General features: G+C 36.6%; 1 protein-coding gene across 1 annotated transcript; it reads right to left on the bottom strand.

The window, feature by feature from the left end:
- Nucleotides 1–7,633: 7,633 nt before the first annotated feature.
- Bacc (Bacchus) lies at nt 7,634–19,166 on the bottom strand. The gene is made up of 3 exons (XM_069826854.1): nt 18,932–19,166; nt 15,092–15,239; nt 7,634–9,246 (listed from the first exon to the last, which is right to left on the bottom strand). Exons 1-3 carry the CDS (start codon nt 19,043–19,045, stop codon nt 9,185–9,187), a joined length of 324 nt encoding a protein of 107 aa, XP_069682955.1. The 5' UTR covers nt 19,046–19,166; the 3' UTR covers nt 7,634–9,184.
- Between the last annotated feature and the right edge of the window lie 318 nt (nt 19,167–19,484).

Raw genomic sequence — 19,484 nt, 5'->3', positions numbered from 1 at the left:
TTACTAGTAGAAGGGGTGGGAGTGAAGTACATTCCAACACTCAGGTACAATAAAAATTGAAGTAAAAATAAAATGATGTCCCTGTATAAATAAAGAATTATTATTATTATTATTATTATTATTATTATTATTATTATTATTATTATATGTTAGTAGGCCTATTCTGTTCTTTAGCTTTTTGTTAAATTTTAACTGCTTGTATACTTTGTGACCTGGTAGAGTGTAAGAAAAGGACCTATGGCCTTAACTCTGCCAGTATATATAAAGAATTATTATTATTATTATTATTATTATTATTATTATTATTATTATGCATTTATTACGATATCCTCGTATTCGCTTGTATCTTATTTAACGTGCAAATAGCAAACACGCTTCGTTGCTCGAATACATTTACTATGCACGTATGTACACGAGGGTATGTGCCTATTGAGAATCTTCGTTACCAGCTTTTCGATACGGTATGTACACGGGAAAACAACACTGCACTAAAGACTGTTTCGAATCCAATCTAGGATAGATGCCCTATCGTATAGATCTCTCATCACGGGATCACAAATTATAAATAGTGAATGCCAGACTAAGAAAAATTCCCAATTGCGTACAGAGTCACCTCTTTAAAGGAGGAAAGCAACATGGCGTATACCTGTATCTAAATCGCTATGAACAACGACCGAAGCTACATTGCGTCGTTAACTATCGAGTCATGTGACTATATCAGCCAATCAGTATCATTATAGTGTCAGCGCTCATTTAGTCAGCATGTCTCAGTCATATGCCAACGTCCACTGATTTGTGTTTTGTCACACAATACACAGCATGTTGTTTTTTTTATAGAGTTTACTTCAGACGGTAGAATCGTCCTCGGTGGTATAGCGGTTGCAAATGCTTTCTGTTGGATCCGAGGTTCATAGGTTCAACACTGGCTGAGGGTGATACATTTTAAAGGGCTATAAAATCCTTCGCTAGGCTTCAAGGGGCGACATCGCATTGTGGTCTCGTATCGCAGAATTATTGCGCCACATAAAAGAAGCCGGTCTTATAATGAGGGACTCCATACAAAAATTTGTCGATCATTTCTCACTAGGCTTGTCAGCCTTTTTTAAAGGAAATACGGGAGACTAAAGAATCGACAAAATTTCACGTATAAAATAGACAAATTATTCGGTTCAGTTACTAAAAACAACTTTATTCTACACTTCGGCAGCTAGGCTTAAATTAAGAGTATTTTGAGATAGATTTTGTCTTGCGTAATAGTTGAAATCGACTGCAGTTTTCAGCTCTGATTTGATTAATGTGTCGTGCTCATGTTTTGAACATCTGTCCAATTATTGCTCATGAGATGAAACACCCTCTTTGTATGAGCATTACTACTTGGTATTCTTAGAACAAAACTAGCCAGTTTTTCCAAATTTATAACATTAACAAGGCTTGATTTTAGACGGGTGAGCAACAAAACCCATTTTTTAGTAGGTTATTTTACGACGCTTTATCAACAGCTTTGGTTATTTAGCGCCTGAATGAGATGAAGGTGATAATGCCAGTAAAATGAGTCCGGGGTCCAGCACCGAAAATTACCCAGCATAAAACCCATTTCTGGCAAGCATTACTTTCTACAAACACTGCATATTTTAATATAGCCTATTTCTTGAACAACAAAATTCATCACATAAACAATCATTCACGGCAAGATCAAATGATTAGAAAAAAAAATTACATTATGCAAAAATAAAGGAGAATGGGAGGTTGTTAAAATTTAGGCGCAAATACGGGAGGGTTGGCAACCCTATTTCTCACCCACGTGAATAATTTCTGCAGTTAACTTCGTGATAAATTGCATTGTTATTTCAAGCAGGAAGTTGTGCAATGTTGCCAAAGCTCAGAAAGGCACAGCTCAAGCTTGCGTTGAATAGACTACAATCTGACAACATCGCGAAGGCTATCTGTATCTGTTTTAACTCACCATGCGTCGCCATCGGCCGTCCGTTAGTACACTGTTATATTGGGGGGTGGGGGGAAGTGTTTTGACTCGCGTCATACTGTAGATTAGTGATGGGCGAAGTTGTTCTTTTCCCGGAACAGTTCCGACGGTTCCGGTTCCGAAAAAATACTATGTTCCAAATAACAGTTCCGAAATAACAGTCACCAGTGGTGATGAGTCGGAGTCGTTCATTGATACGTGCCTTCTCTTTGACTCTTGTTCCTTTTGAGGAGTCGTTCAAACGAACGGTACAATTCCCTCCCTCATCACCCTGGAGCACTCATAGGCATGACATAGTACACATTCTTATCTTTAGATGGCACTGCAATGCACATTCGAATCTATTTTGGAAAATTGCTGTGCACGCGGACAGAACTCAAAAGCTTAATGATAGTAATTAAACAGATGTTGACTACAAGGACAGAATACAACACTTTGTTTTCGTACATAAAGTTATAAAGACATGGTAGCCAACTAAAAAAAATTAACATGACATTTAAAACATATTGTATGTAATTTCTGTTCTCTCTATTACATAATAAAAAAAACAAATCATTAATTTTTATTTTTACTTTTCTTAATGCACAGTTATAATAATAATAAATATTACAATTTCATAAATAATAAAAAAGATATATATTGGCAGTACTGAAACCTGGAAACCCCGCAGTGGGTTAGTAAAATGTTGGAAACGCATCTTTACCAAAGTGTAATTTAAACTTCGCATTAAACCTCGCTCTCCAAATGAGTACTTATATGGGCAGTTTCCAATAAATAATGCTACAACATTTTTTGTCATTCTTTGATAACAGAGAAGATATCACAAAAACTTGTGCTTGTCAGACTTAACCTCAACAAACGACATACAGACATTGTAACTAAACCACTCATTACCATTTACGACTTTAACCTTACATGTATAGAATCAGCTGATCAATGAATTAATAATAGTATGCGTACTTTATGACTTTGTAGAATGTTTATAAAACAGAATTAGTCAAAGAACGGTGAAATAAACTATAAAGCGGGAATTAACAATTCCCGCGGAATTGAATAGGAATGAATATTACAGATTATTAAATACTTACTATAATCAGACACATTACAGATGATTGGCCAGTCTTCCAATTGTTGATATTAAAGTTCGCGCCACAGCAAGGATTTCAATTTCCATGCGTCCCCCTCCAACCACGTGAGAGTTTCAAGTACCAACTTCATCGAACGAAGTTCCAAGTACAACATAAAGAACAACGAGAACAGTGTAACCGCAGCTGTCATTGGTTCATCGGAACGAGCTCCGACGTTCCGACTGTTATTTCGGAGTCGGAACATACCTTGTGCAACGCGGTACTGCGAGCCCGCAACAGCTGGGCAAGTGAGCAGCTCTGAATCGGAACACTGTTATTTCGGAACAGGAGGTTCCGACCTACTGTTCATTTTTGCAACAGTTCCGAGACAGGAACAGTTCCAAAATAACTGTTGTGTTATTTTTTACCCATCTCTACTGTAGATGACTACCACAAATTTCCTTCATTCATTGATTCTCGCTAGGACCGGACTCCGAAATGTACTCGGGGAACGATATAGTAGTAACGCCTAAAGGCTCATTCACAATGAAAATTAAACATAACGTAAGCGTTAACTTAAGAATGTAAACGTTACGGTATAAAATCAAGAAATCATACCATCATTCACGATGGGAACATAAACATAACAGCGAACATACTTGGTAACCATGGAAACATAACAACGACGCCATTTCTTCATATTCTGTAGTATACTTCAGCGCTCCACGATTGTGTTCTGTTTGCAAATCACGTAAGCATAAGCATGAAAGTTTGGAGTTTGCAAACTTTCATGTTAACGTCTTACAGTAATGTTTATGTCAATGCTTATGTGAATCATTGTGAATGATCCCATTTGGTAGCCTGGGCGCAAACTTCTGTGTTTATGTTACGGTTATGTTTAATTTTCATTGTGAATGGGCCTTAAGACGCGCTTCTTTAACGCTGTGTGAAAATCACTGTTGTATGTTCGAATCCCACCTAGGGCATGATGTCTATTTAGTCAGCAACTTAAACCCTTTCTTTCGCCTCCCAAAATTGAATATTACATGAAAAGAACATCCAGGTTCTAAAACGGGCTTCGAACCTATGACAATGAATTCCACGTAGCGTAAAATCTCCGCTTATGTGTTTTGTACAGTACGGAATAATTATTTCTTGACAGCTTAATGGAACTTCACCATAGGTTCTCCACATATAACGTATACGTCACACGATAACGAAAGCGTCCTATAGAAGATTCAAACCTATGAACGACACACTATGGAATACATCTATGCCGAAAGCAGAGTCGAATATACCTTTGTATATCGCGAATAATTATTATTCTCCGAAGAGATGTCACCCACTTCAAATGGCTATTTTAATATTGACAGCTTATTTATAATACAATTCTTTGCAATCGCGCTTAGTTGCCGGAGATCCTTGCATGCAAACGGTCATGGCCATGTTAATAGGCATTATCGATTTATTCGGTCCGTTCCTTTGGGGGCTTTCAATTAATATGGCAGAATCAGTTGACCTGAGTACAATTTTAGTTTCATACTACCTTACAGATACAATTTGCAAACACTTCCGTTTATGCACTCGTTTGTTGTAAAATTGTACACAACAGTTAAACATGGAGTCATACGCAAAAAAGAAATACTGTGTATGTTTTTACTAATATTTGTAAGAAATTAGATTTAAACGCTTCAATAAACAACGATAAGGCTACATATGCCACAATAAACTACCCTCTTTTTTTTTTTTTTACATTCTGCAAATTACTCGTTTTTGCTCTCTTTTAAAGATAGAAATGGTTTTATATGAAACATTTCATAGCATGTTTTGGGAAAAGTCAATGATTTGATTCCAATTATTAATTTTATTGGGTTATTTTACGACGCTGTATCAACATCTAGGTTATTTAGCGTCTGAATGATATGAAGGTGATAATGCCGGTGAAATGAATCCGGGGTCCAACACCGAAAGTTACCCAGCATTTGCTCGTATTGGGTTGAGGGAAAATCCCGGAAAAAACCTCAACCAGATAACTTGCCCCGACCGGGATTCAAACCCGGGCCACCTGGTTTCGTGGCCAGACGCGCTGACCGTTACTCCACAGGTGTGGATTGATTCCAATTATACTCAGTCAATTTAAGAGAGCAGTGTATTATGTATTCTTCACCTGACATAATTAGGAACATTAAATCCAGACGTTTGAGATGGGCAGGGCATGTAGCACGTATGGGCGAATCCAGAAATGCATATAGTGTGTTAGTTGGGAGACCGGAGGGAAAAAGACCTTTAGGGAGGCCGAGACGTAGATGGGAGGATAATATTAAAATGGATTTGAGGGAGGTGGGGTATGATGATAGAGACTGGATTAATCTTGCACAGGATAGGGACCGCTGGCGGGCTTATGTGAGGGCGGCAATGAACCTTCGGGTTCCTTAAAAGCCATTTGTAAGTAAGTAAGTGTATTATGATAAACGATTGAAAGAATTTTAGTTTTGTCCTTTAATTGTGGAGAATAAATGTTGTTTTCTAATGCCAGGTGTTTAACAAAGTCATTTGACCTCTCGCACTCCAATATTTTTCAAAGATATTATCATGGTCAGCCACTGAAGCACAGATTTTGAGGTGTTCCGAATCCATTTCTTGGTTTGAGTTGCACAATGGGCAGTTAGGGGACTGATATATTCCAATTCTATGCAGGTGTTTGGCCAAACAGTCATGGCCTGTTGCCAATCTAAATGCAGCTACAGACGATTTTCGTGGTAAATCGGGAATTAACTGTGGATTACGATGCAGAGAGTTCCATTTTTTCTCTTAAGATTGTGTTATCAAGATAAATGTAACTTTTCGTTTTGCAAAGGAATTTTAAAATGTTGCATTTGTTCGGATCAAATTTCTGCACATTTAAAGGACAAAACACACATTTTTTCCATAATTTATTACCGTAATATACCGCTCTCTTAAATTGACTGAGAATATTACAAATTAAATCAACGACTTTCCCCAAACACGCTATTAAATGTTCCATATAAAACAATTTTTATCTCGAAAAGGAAGCAAAAACTAGCAAGATTGTATGAAACTTTTTTTTTCAAATATCTCGAAGAATAATCCCCTAAAATTAATGACATCACTTACAATCCACCCTGTATATATCAGCTCACGAATATATTTGCGACAACAGGAGACAAAAATAAACTGCTTTTATACGTGCCTTTTGAATAGCTTTGTTATTTTCTCCCGATAACGACTTTCAATATTGATAGAAGTTATTATTTATCAGGGCCCGCATAATGGATTTAAGACAATTTTCCAATAAACACACCATGAAGCTTATTAGGTTCACAAAATGAATGTTTATGGATACCGTAATGTCGCCATCTTATACGGTTTCAGTTTTTATTTCATAATTTCCTACAGATCAATAACAGTCGAAGGGTCAAAACCACTTCAAATTGGGAGCGGGCTTTTCGACGGCGGTAAACCCATTCCTTGGTGAATAAAACTACTCACTTCAACGATACATCATCCAATACTTCAGATTACATTCATAAAGTTCATGGGTGACGTCTGTCCAATATGGATGGATAGGGATAAACGACGCGGGATTGTGTTTGATGTACGTATTTTATTATAAAATGATATCGCATATAATATGTTTAAAATAACCTGAAGAAAATCATTCTTCAATAAATAGTAATCACTATCGATAAGGTGTTTTAAAAATACAAACTGCAGAACAGGTAGTTTACATAAATAAAATTACTAAATTCGTTTTATTTTGTACACTTACTTCCGTTCTACAACGGATTCACCAAAAATAGCTTAAAAAAAAAAAGACATAAAATTAAATCACTGGCTTTTATATCATAAGGATTTGAATTTACATTATGATTACGTTCCAAACCAATTTCTCATTTATTTGGTCCAGGAGGATTTAAATTTATAGTAAACTAACGCTTCGTTTTGCCTGAGAACAATTTAAAAAGACAAACTCGGCTCTTCCCTCTTCCGATCATTAACTTTCCACGCCTTTTGCACTGCATAGCTAAAGCTTCACAGAACTCCCGACAGATGCCGCACTACGTTACGTTAAAGTCGCCATCTATTGGCTCGACAACAAACTACCATTAGTTGCGACATCTGTTTACACCAGATCTAATCTAGATTCCCCCCCCCCCCCCAAGAGAAATGCCAGAAGTTATGAAACATTTCAGGGTTACCAACACCCACAGACATCTGTTCCTATCAGCCTCAAGAGAACGGTTATGCAAGATACCAGCACTTGGCAAACATCCGCCATCTACCATCCATATATAAAACTACTTTTATAAAAACTACACATTCCCACGGCGTAGTCATGACACCTAACCAGTTTTACCCACAGCCATATTGAAATACTCCCCCCCCCCCCTTTCCGGCCCCTATGTTCCTCCCCCCCCCTCTTTCATTTATCTTGCCATTTCAGCCTCATTCTGCACTGCCTTGCAATTGTCTCTTGCTGCGTATCTTTTGTTTCCGTGGGAGAACATGTTTACTTCTGTATAGATATCAAAATTGGAGAGGAATTAAATAAAAAGTCAGGATATCAAACTTCTAGCCACTTTTTAGTCACTCCATGAAATTACACAATTTCACTACAAATTCCCTATAATTACAGTAGTTTTCCATTCAAGAATTCCCATAAAAATATGCCAAAACTGAAAACTACCTGTGAACTTTTTGTCCCATTTTTCTTTTTTAACAATAATTATCAAATGTTGGAATGAGCAGAGCTTTGTCTGGTAATGAAGGTCAAAGAAGATTGACCACTCGGTAGTCACAATTGAAAAACACTTTTTTAAATTACTTTTAAGAAATTGGTCATACAATTATATTATGCACACACAGAACACAAATCTACAAGTCAGATTTTCTTTTACTATTAAAATGCGGGTTCCATCTTATTATTTTTTTTTTTCCAAGTTTCCTCTTCGAAAGATGACAAATGTTGATATTAGTAAATACATTCATTGCACGGTTACAACTCACTGAACTTTATTGCCCGTTTTACTGAACTCCTGCAGAATAATGAGGATCACATTGTTGGTTTATGTGAAGGTGCACATTCTTGACTAAGTGGTCAAATCCATTCATTGTTGAGGTTCTGTGTTCTATTTTTTCAAAATCTTTGTACAGTAAAATTGGGGTTCTTTGTCACAATAAAAAGAAAAAGTTAGCTATTCTATGTTACAGCCTGACGAAAACATTTTACAACCAATTCAAGAGTAAACTAACACATAAAAAAAATAAAAGAAAAGAAAACCTTGTAGAAGTTGAACAAAATCCTCCTGTGTTATTACAAAATATTGTTCCTTTCACAACTTAAAACACACACACAACATTCGTCATAGCATTTGGTTGGTAGTCGATTGTTTTTCTTGCCATCGTTATCTAATCCAAGAACATTCATGCGGTGTTGTCTTTGCCAAACTTTGTCGACTTCTCCCTGCTTACAAATTCATACATAGGGGGAGATGGTCTCATTTGAAACAGAAATGAAATAAAAAAAAAAACTGAAAAAAGGAAAAAATTACCCATGTCCATTTTTAAATTATTTTAAATAGAAACCATTGTTTAGTGAATGAATATATTAAAAAAATATCCCCCCACTTACGTTGCAATTTTTTCCCGAGTTAAAACTTGGAGATAGGGAGTGAGAGGGTTAAGAACTGGTTTTTAAGTTGCAACATTTCTTTCATTCCTTCGATGCTGTACCACACCATGACCTCGCAGAGGGCTCGGGCTGCTGAAGTAAAACTGCAGTCAATAACACACACACATATTCAAGGAAACAGAGGGTGCCATCTCACAGGAAATAAGATATCTCTAAACACTGAAGACCTGCCGAAGTATGACCCCTTGTATTTCCAAGCACCACAGCACACGCCATTATTATTATTATTCCTGTGACAACGGTGAATAAGGAGAGGAAAATAAAAAAAAATAAAACTATTTATCAGGATGAGAATGTCTATCCATCGTCATTTTATTAGAACAAACCTAGGCGTCATTTTCACTCCTTAGTTCCAAGCTTTACCGGGAAGGCAGGAAACACTCACGCGCTCAGTTTTATTAAGTCTCTGCCATACTCTTCTCATTATGCATCATCTTCGTCTTCCTCTCCTTCCCCGTCCCCTTCGCCTTCATCATCTTCTTCTTCTGCAACACAGAACACAATTTTATATTGATCATGACAAAAATTCTACCTTCATTCATTACTCCATTCAGTCTGCCCTTTTGTGGCCCAATATTACAAACATTCACAATGTCAATGCAGCAAAGCACAAGGCCATCCTGGCTTACAACAAATACGAAAGAATGTGCACAGGCGAGTTTCAGATGAAATGGATCTTTTTTAACGGAAATCGAACAAATCTGCTACATTTGTAGTTATAAATGTAGGAATGCCTACGACTTGGGCAAAAAATTACAACATAAAACAGTAAAAATTTCTTTTATGCTCGACCATGCCGAAATGTAGTAATTATACACCTGGTAGCAGTCCTTTAATGGACCTCATTAAAGTACAGGTGTTTTCAGCCAATGACAAGTCAGCTTTGTACCGTTATAAAACCGCAAGTATCGATTATTCTCGGATATGCAATCGAAAGAGAATTAGCGAAAAGTCACGGAGGCTGGAAATCCAATACTGTTGCAGAAGGTTATGTTCTGTTACTATAATAATTAGCGTTAATTGTAAATAATATTCAAATAAATTCAATTTATCATCTCGTTTTTCAATGTCGAATTCAATAATCAAGGTTATAATATTATAATATTATCAAGTTTAACGGGACTACGTCAAGGTCAATGACATTATTGTTCCTAGGAAAAAAATCAATACTTTCGCGTCTGCGCACATCTCACAATTCACGACCTAGAACAAGGTCACTTCCGATCTTGTCAGATACAAATAAAATGTATACATCTGAATAATTTCAAGTTAGAAATATGGTCGAGCATAAAAAGTCGTATGAAACTCGCCTATAATGGTAATTAAGAAGCTCGTATGAAAATTATGAAACTCGCTTGCGCTCGTTTCATAAACATCCATACTCGCTTCTTAATTACTATCATTATAGGCTCGTTGCATAATGTACCATTATGCTCGACCATGCCGAAATGTAGTAATTATACACCTGGTAGCAGCCCTTTAATGGACCTCATTAAAGTACACCTATTCATTAAAGTTCAGGTGTTCCACCAATCAGAAAATACCATTGTAGAAATATGAAAGCGCAAGTATCGATTATTCTCGGATATGCAATCGAAAGACAACTAGCGCGAGATTAGACAATATTGAACTCAGTCGAAAAAAAACACACAAATTAACAACAATTCACCGTCATCTTACAGCCTTTCACAAAGCACATTCCCGCAAATTCATTTCACCGATTGCCGGAAAAAATCAATATGGTCGAGCATAAAAAGTTGTATGAAACTTGACTATAATGGTAATTAAAACGCTCGTATGAAAATTATGAAACTCGCTTGCACTCGTTTCATAAACATACTCGCGTCTTAATTACTACCATTATAGACTCGTTGCATAATGTTGTTCTATTATACGTTTTTTTTTTTCAGAAGTCCCGAGAAAATTCATATACTTTCCATATTCATTTCGGTTATATGTTTTTTGCTTACAGGTATTTTCTAAAAACTTATACGGTCGTATTTTAAAGCCCCAGAAGATACGAAACGTCATTTCTACGTTCTTAAACAATTTTGCTCGAAATTAGGTTTGTCGCGAAAATATAGCACGTGCTCATTGTTAGCATGTAGCCTACTATGAAATTCGTGGAATTTCGAAGCTAATGTTTGCCTTCAACAGTCTTATATCCTTAAATGACGCAATTACCGCTTAGAAAGAGTGAAACATTTTGTATGTATGTATACCTTTTAATCTTACATTCTTCAAAAATGTGTTATCGATTTGAGTACTGTATTAGACTCAAAGATAGCTCATCTGTGAAGATATGTAGTCTTCATAAGCTATTTCAGATGTTATTTATTAAATCTGCAATGCTTGGGAAAAGTGGCATAAGTCAGTTTCCACAAACCTTTTTTATCAATTTATTGAAAACTTCCGGAATATCTGCTCGCTTAGGAAAAGAGACATAAGTATTTCTCCAATTACAATAATTCATACAAAAGAAAATCAAATCGACATAAACCAGTGTGAAGACAGTTTTTTTTTCCTTTCCTGCAAAATTAACATTTTTGACTTGTGTCACTTTTCCCGAGCACTACAGAAATATCACTTACGTATTAAGGCCCATTCACAATGAAAATTAAACATAACCGTAACAAACACAGAAGTTTGCGCCCAGGCTACCAAATGGGATCATTCACAATGATTCACATAAGCATTGACATAAACATTACCGTAAGACGTTAACATGAAAGTTTGCAAACTCCAAACTTTCATGCTTATGTTTACGAGATTTGCAAACAGAACACAATCGTGGAGCGCTGAAGTATACGACAGAATATGAGGAAATGGCGTCGTTGTTATGTTTCCATGGTTACCAAGTATGTTTGCGGTTATGTATATGTTCCTATCGTGAATGATGGTATGACTTCTTGATTTTAGTGTAACGTTAAGTTAACGCTTACGTTATGTTTAATTTTCATTGTGAATGAGCTTTCAGTCCTTATGAGAACAATAGTCAAACTCCAAACAAACGATTTGAATTTTCGCGCCTTATTTTCATGAGACGACCCAATGATTATAATAGTTATGCTAACGATAATGGAAGTTCCTTAATAAATCTTCACAAAAGAATAACCGTAACCCATGAAGCATATCCAAAATAAAGCACAATTACTAATTTAGAAGAAATGGTTGCAGCTGTTTTGTTCACAAATCTCACAGTATTATCCAGGGATCGAATCCCCTACTGAGCCAACAAATTTACGAAGACTATAACAGAACACGGGTTATCAAACATAATGACAATTGTTTGTAAACAGTAGCAGGAATTAACATGTGACAACGCCTGCGTCCTGTCAAAATGTACGTCAGAAGTAATTGAGAAGTATTTGTTCAAATACGTCTAAAAGTTGCGCATTTTTCAGCACCTGCGTTAAAGAGATGTAATTAGAATATTCAATTACAGCCTTTCTAAGCGACCTCGACATCCTGATAGGAATAAAAAAATACTGTATAACTTATACGTAACATTCCATGTAGCAAATAATAAAAAAACTGTCTACTTACATAAAAACGGTTGTGTGAAATTAAATTCCATCACATTTTTTAAAATCGCCCTCATCTCAAATTCGTAACATACTTATTAACTAAGTAAACAACTGCGCTTGAAAGAGGTCAATGCACTTGGTCTTTCAAACTGAATAACCCCTCGTAACAATAGCTTTATTGGAGAGAATAAAAAAAAAGTGTTCCAAAAACTACCCTAGACTACCTATTTTTATACTGAGGATACTGAAAACCTCTATTTCTTAGAATATACAGTACAATGATTCAAATATATTTTGGTTAAGAATACTGTACCACCAAAAAACTTATACTAGGAATAGGTTAGTCTTTTACCGATCAATTTAAATGAAAAATAACTCTGAATCAGCAAGACTTAAGGTAGTAAAGTTATCTGTCACATTAAGAAAAGAATGTCCGCATAAAATTACTTTTCACCAAACACTGAACTTGAAGAAACTACAAAGTAGCATACAAAGAGACTGTTCCTTTCTTCACATTTATCTTATCATGCTGAGCCTTTGAATAACACACACAATACTCAAGATATTAGCATAGCATTCTATCTTCAAGATACTGTATTTAGAAATTTCATATTCACATAAAAAAAATCTTCGCGCAAAATATAATCTTGTAATATTTAGGTAATAAAACAAATTCCCGCCCGTCGATATTAAGTTTCATAGCATAAATAAAAATAGTCCTTTGTATTTTTCGTAATTTGTTCGATTACGAACGCAGTTTATTTATATTTTACACAAGATTTGTTACGTACTAAAGTATGCGTACGAACATCTGCATCATTAAATATTTTCCAGCCGATAGTAAACTATAACATGAATTGTGTCTAAAGAAATGAGTCATAAAGCTAATTAAACAATCTAAACTTTTTTTAGTTTCAACATAAAAACACACACTTAACGTTCCTAAATTAGCTACTATCAATTTCCTGACAAAAAAAATTCGGAGAATAAACGAAACGCTGAACGATCCAGAACCATATATTCATATTAATACCGTAGACGTATACACCCACGACTTCACAAATGTCAGCTTTCAAATATAGAATTATGTCATAACACAGCACTTGAAACTGATGGCATAACAAGAAAAACAGAACCTCACTTGAATTCATTCAATGTAAACAATCCGTACTTCATGCCCTTCGTAACAGGTCTGCTTCCACAAAGGTCTTAAACGCAAACAAACTGTATGTATTTCTACGTCAATCAACCAAGGGAAAATATATATATATATATATATATATATATATATATATATATACACAAACTAAATTAGCACGGCCACCTAGCAAAAAAAATCGTCTCGGCGCAACGAAAAAAATGTCAACATTCACACTTAAGGTGACAAGATACTACCTCGACAATGTTCATTTCAAGAAGTTTGGGTCCACGTTACTCAAAAACTTAGATATCAAAACAAGATTTTCGAGGAATATTTTTACATTCTTAGTCTTTAAATAATACCTACTACAAATTGAAGAATGTTAACAGGAGTTGATATATTTTAAATTCCACAAATATTTGGGCTAAAATTTAACATCAATATTTAGAGGGGAGGAGGAAAATCCATGAATGTAACAAAATCCATAGCTATTTTAGTCTTATGGGAGTCTTTTGGATCTGGTTAATGCAAACAAAAATTTTCACTCATTTTGGCTAAATCGTTTTTGGAAGGGGGAGGGGAAGTACCAGAATAAAAAAAATGTAAAACTGAGAAAAAATTATTCCGGTTCATTTTTTTTTCAAAAACGGTTTATCCAAAATAATTGAAAAATTGTTGGTGCGGTAACCAGACCCAAAAGACTAAAAATAACTATGGGTTTTGCCGCGAGATTCATGGAAGCGTCCACACCTGTGGAGTAACAGTCAGCGCGTCTGGCTGCGAAACCAGGTGGCCCGGGTTCGAATCCCGGTCGGGGAAAGTTACCTGGTTGAGGTTTTTTCCGGGGGTTTCCCCTCAACCCAATACGAGCAAATGCTGGGTAACTTTCGGTGGTGGACCCCGGACTCATTTCACCGGCATTATCACCTTCATATCATTCAGACGCTAAATAACCTGGATGTTGATACAGCGTCGTAAAATAACCCAATAAAATAAAAATTCATGGAAGCATTTTAAAAAATATATTGATATTAAATTTTAGCTAAAAAAATTGTGGAATTTAAAAAAAATATATACCTCAACTCCTGTTAACATTCTTAAATTTGTAGGAGGTATTAGAATATACGATTAAAAACATTCCCTGAAAATCTTGTTTAGATATCTGTAAGTTTTTTTTTTTGTAACGTGCACCCAAACTTCAAGAAATTAACATTGTCGAGATAAGCAATAGCTTCTCGCCTTAATTTACCGATTCTGTTTGCGCCGAATTAAAATATTTAGTACACTTTTAACCGAACGTGCAATATTATCAACACAACTTTTCGCAGTTCTTTTAAGCAATTACATACTGACGAAACTAATTTTTCGGAAGTCAGTAAATCAATAATAAACCAAATTGGCCTGTCACCTTCTGTAACATACGTGATCTCAGTCTAATTATATCACTTGTTAAAAATATACTTAATTACATCACACTTCTGTTTAGAATTACTACATTATCCGGGTCCTTTCTGATTATTAAAGCACGATTTCCATTTGTACATGATACAGATTCACAATTGTACTTCATTTTTATTAGAAGTAACACATTGGCATTACTACGTTCAGTTATCCGTCTTTTCTCAGTAAATCCCGCAACGAATTTTTTTATGAACTCCTTACCCTCTCCTTCGTCTAGCTCTTCCTCCCCTTCTGGCAGCTCGTCTTCTTCATCCTCCTCCTCTCCTTCAACTTCTTCCTCATCCTCCACATCCTCCTCCTCCTCTCCATTCTCCTCCTTCTTGGGTTTCTTTGCGTCCTCGCTTTTTGTCTAGGGAGACAAAGAACACCATCATAAATGAATAGTGTTGAAACATTTGTAAAGTTAAAACCATAATCACAGCATGTATGGGCGAATCCAGAAATGCATATAGTGTTAGTTGGGAGGTCGGAGGGCAAATGACCTTTGGGGAGGCCGAGACGTAGATGGGAAGATAATATTAAAATGGATTTGAGGGAGGTAGGATATGATGGTAGAGACTGGATTAATCTTGCTCAGGATAGGGACCAATGGAGGGCTTATGTGAGGGCGGCAATGAACCTCCGGGTTCCTTAAAAGCCAATAAGTAAAACCATAATCATTCGTCTGTCACTAAAAATAATAAACTAAACGAAATTCCGATTATTCTACATAAAAAAAACACTTGCTGGCAAAAAAAGGCCTACAGACCTTGGCTGATAAAAAGCTGGACAAGCACTTCTCAATAAATATGCACTAATATTTTTAGAATATAGGGCAAAATATTGAAGCTAATTGACATGTGGTTACGGTTTCTCGACTTAAGTACACACATGACGTAAGGCGAGAAAACGGCGGGTGACCCGTGGCCCACTGCTAGCGTGGTTTCCCGCAGCGCTTTAACTACTCCGGCACTTCTACAATACATGACAGTACGAACAATAAATGTTCAATAATTTGGGCTTACCATGCTCACAGTCATTGGCTTCAGTTTCAATAATAATTGTGTTGCATTTCTTGCAGATGACTGAGATATTCCCGTTTCCTGTGCTAAACGCTTTAGAGATTTTTGAGGGGTTTGTTCTAATCTTTCACCAATCTCATCTAATTTTTCTTCTGTAAGAACACTACGTTTTCTGTTTATTTTTCGATTGTTCACCGAACCTGTTTCTTTACATTTATTAGCGAGTCGTCTAATTGTTTTGGCAGAAGGCACAGGACTGTTTGGAAACTTTATTCGAAATTTTTTTCTTGTTTTCGCACACGACCTTCTGCATTTTATGTACGTATTGTACATATACACACGTTCACGCAATGAGAATTTGTTGCTAGGCATTACCTAAATACACAATAATCACTAAACTTTATATACCGTTTACTTGAAGAATCGAGAGTTTCATAACACGACTTCTAAGCGTACTGAATGCCATATGGCTACTGGAGACAAAAGATTACGCGAGCGCCGGAAACCACGCAGGGTGCGGCCGACCGCTGTTTTCTGGGACCATTGATAATAATAGCCATGTACACACACGTTAACGCAATGAGAATTTGTTGGTAGGCATTACCTACACACACAATAATCACTAAACTTTGTACACTTGAAGAATCAAGACTTTTGTAACATGGCTTGTGACTACACGAATGGCATAATGGCGACTGAAGATCTACTTCGTCGCACCTCTAACAATCCGCGCATTGCTGACCGCGCAGAGAACGGCCGCCAGTAACCGGCAATTTTCTCGCCTCACGTCATAATAATATCAACGTATATTAATTTTAGTTACGAGAGAATTTCACGTTAAGAAAAAAGCACTGAGCATATGGGGCTATTCCGTTAAATAACCAGTTACCATAGAAACGCCTGCCTATCACATAGCTTCTACAATGTATTAGACAAGGTCCATAAAACCAATGCTTTTTTCTTAACGTGGAATCCGTAATAAGTGATAATGCAGTTCCATGGTTTGATAGCTAATATAATTAAAAAACCAAAAGAAATGAGTGGTGTTGTGGAAATTTGTGGGGGAGTGGATAAATTTCACAACACGCATTCCTTCCTTTCCCTCTTATTTCAAAATTCTAACTTTGTCCACACAAAATAAATTATTGGCACTGAAAATTGCTTTCGTAAGCATGATGCGCATTCGACGAACGCAGACAAATCTGCTCTTTTTAGTATTTTAAGATATAATTGTCAGTGAGGAATAAGTATACTGAAATTTTCCCCACGGTCAATTTTCACATTGAAATTACCAAGCGAGTAGATTTTCGCGAAAAGTTCGCATACAACTCCAGCTCTTGGAGCGTGTGTACACGATATGTTACCATGGCGTTAAGAAGGGGGACGAGAAGGCTTCCCACTGATCTTTGTAACATCCAAGACGAGATGGACCTTTAAACGTTCTCATCAAGCACATAAATGATCTATGAGACGACAACAAATAATGAGGAATTGGTTAAACGAGGCAACACAAGATAGAATAAAGAAAATCAGGAGGAAATAAAGAAAGGTGAAAGAGATGTCGCGTCAGAGACCGAAGAGAAAGGGCGGGAAGAGGTCGAAAGCGATATTGCATGTGAGAGAGTACACCTCGGTAACGACAAACGATTTTCTAGAGACCTGTAACAAGGCTAGGTCCTCGACCCTCCCTCTGTGCAGCAAACACCGCCTATTGGCTACGAGCTAGCCGCTTCCCATCCCGTTCTTCCACCTCCCTCCCTCCAGCCCGGCACGCTTTATCATTGTAGTCTTTTTCTCTTTCTGTGCTAACTTTACAGCGATAAACTACGGCGAGAAGGGGGAAGAGGGAAGAAGCGGGAAAGAGATGGCAAACTGGGGCTTTTGGGGGAGGGGGTTCTTCCGGGGAAACATCTGCCTAAAAATTGGCACCCAAGCCGAATTTTCGGCGGGAAAGTGGGCTTTGAAGAAAAAACAACAGAACTATTTATAGCCCCAGAACGTCTCCCTCAGGATAAATGTCATACGTGACAAATAAATCGACCAGTAGAAATATGGTCCAGAAGCACCTTTCCGCTCCCGTACTACTTCCGGACGTTCACGTACTGGAAGTTTTGTATGCTTGAGGGGGACAATGAAGGTCAACGTCCCCCACCAAGCGTACCTACAAACGCGTCATGTCCAAATGACAATTCCCCATCAAAAGTAACTCTCTGAACATTAAATTTTAATTATTACTGATTCAAAAGTGTCCATCACGTTCAAAGATGTTCACGGAAGATACCAATATCTATAAACAGGAGATCAATAGCAAAACAGACAAGTGGCAAACAACTACTAATGAGATCAATAAACAATACGATGACGCTAACGTGTAAAATAATATTCTAGTAACACCAAAACTACGTATTAAGAATTTGTCAAACGCATTTAACTTAGTTGATGGGTAACAATAAAGTTTACTCAGAACAGAATTTATACAGAATAATAATTATCATAGCCTCTATACAGGCTCCCAACTCGATTTACTATTGATTCTCACCTAGCCTCTAACCCCAAAAGCCCTTGAAATCAAAAGACCGCCACGTTCAAAATGCACGAAAGTCTAGCCTCAATCAAGGGTCCCAAAAATTAAAGCGCGGGACTCACTTTCATTTCGCAAAACGGGACTTTAAATAAACACAAATTAAAAAAATGGCACAATCATAAGGAAAACAAAAATTAATGAACCAAATATACTTATGTTTAAAAAAAACTTATGAAAAAACCAATGCAACCTACAGGAATAAACCCGGCCGGCTTTTTCTCACATGGCAACAAAATGCCAAGGATGCACGCATTGATAAGTATGTAATATAACATAATACATGTAAACTATGTTAAATTCTACTATCAAATATTACTACATGTTATTACCTCGAAGTAAAACAACAAAGGAATGCATGAAAATGAAATTCTAATCAACTAATGATAGGCATAGCCTGCGAGCGTCGGCCAATACAAGCCCACGAGTATTAGTTATGATGCTCTTATTTGTACTCACCTCTGCTGGCCTCTTCGTTCCTTTTACTTCTGCTTTCGCATCACCTCCTGCTTTTTCGTTGTTTTCTGTCACTTTGTCTACAGCGACTTCGGAGTTATTTTCCTTAGAACTCATATTTTCTGTGGAGTTTTCCTGCGAACAACTCGTAACGCACTTCCAACTGGCTTTGTTCAAAAATGAAGATGGCGCGGGCTTGAAGCTCGATAAACCGGTGATTGGTTGATGACGCAAAGAAGTTCTGGAAGCAAGTATTTGATAAAGTCTCGATAGTGTACCAATGGAAGAAAAATTTTATGTTATAAAATAAATAATTCAAGTTTGTAATTTGTAACTTTTAAAAAAATAAAATTCCTAACTTACCTCGACGAGGGGTTGGAGAGTACTTGCACAGATCTGGTAAATCTGGGTACAAGACTTTACATGCGGTCACAGTAAAAGCCAATAGCCACCTTCTACCACGATTGTCATTAAGTATGACAGCATTCGCCATTTTCAGTCCAAGTAAAATAAATAACTATACAGCATTATATTAAAAAGGTAAAGTAATAATAGT

The sequence above is a fragment of the Periplaneta americana genome, chromosome 5 (assembly GCF_040183065.1).
Source record: "Periplaneta americana isolate PAMFEO1 chromosome 5, P.americana_PAMFEO1_priV1, whole genome shotgun sequence".
Classification (NCBI taxonomy): Eukaryota; Metazoa; Arthropoda; class Insecta; order Blattodea; family Blattidae; genus Periplaneta; species Periplaneta americana.
This window is presented reverse-complemented; position numbering and strand designations above follow the sequence as displayed.

Coding starts and splice junctions, on each gene's coding strand:
- Bacc (XM_069826854.1), bottom strand. CDS start 19,045: ATGAGTTCTAAGGAAAATAACTCCGAAGTCGCTGTAGACAAAGTGACA. Junction 15,240..18,931: donor GAACGAAGAGGCCAGCAGAG/GTGAGTACAAAT, acceptor TTGTCTCCCTAG/ACAAAAAGCGAGGACGCAAA. Junction 9,247..15,091: donor AGAGCTAGACGAAGGAGAGG/GTAAGGAGTTCA, acceptor TCTGTGTTGCAG/AAGAAGAAGATGATGAAGGC.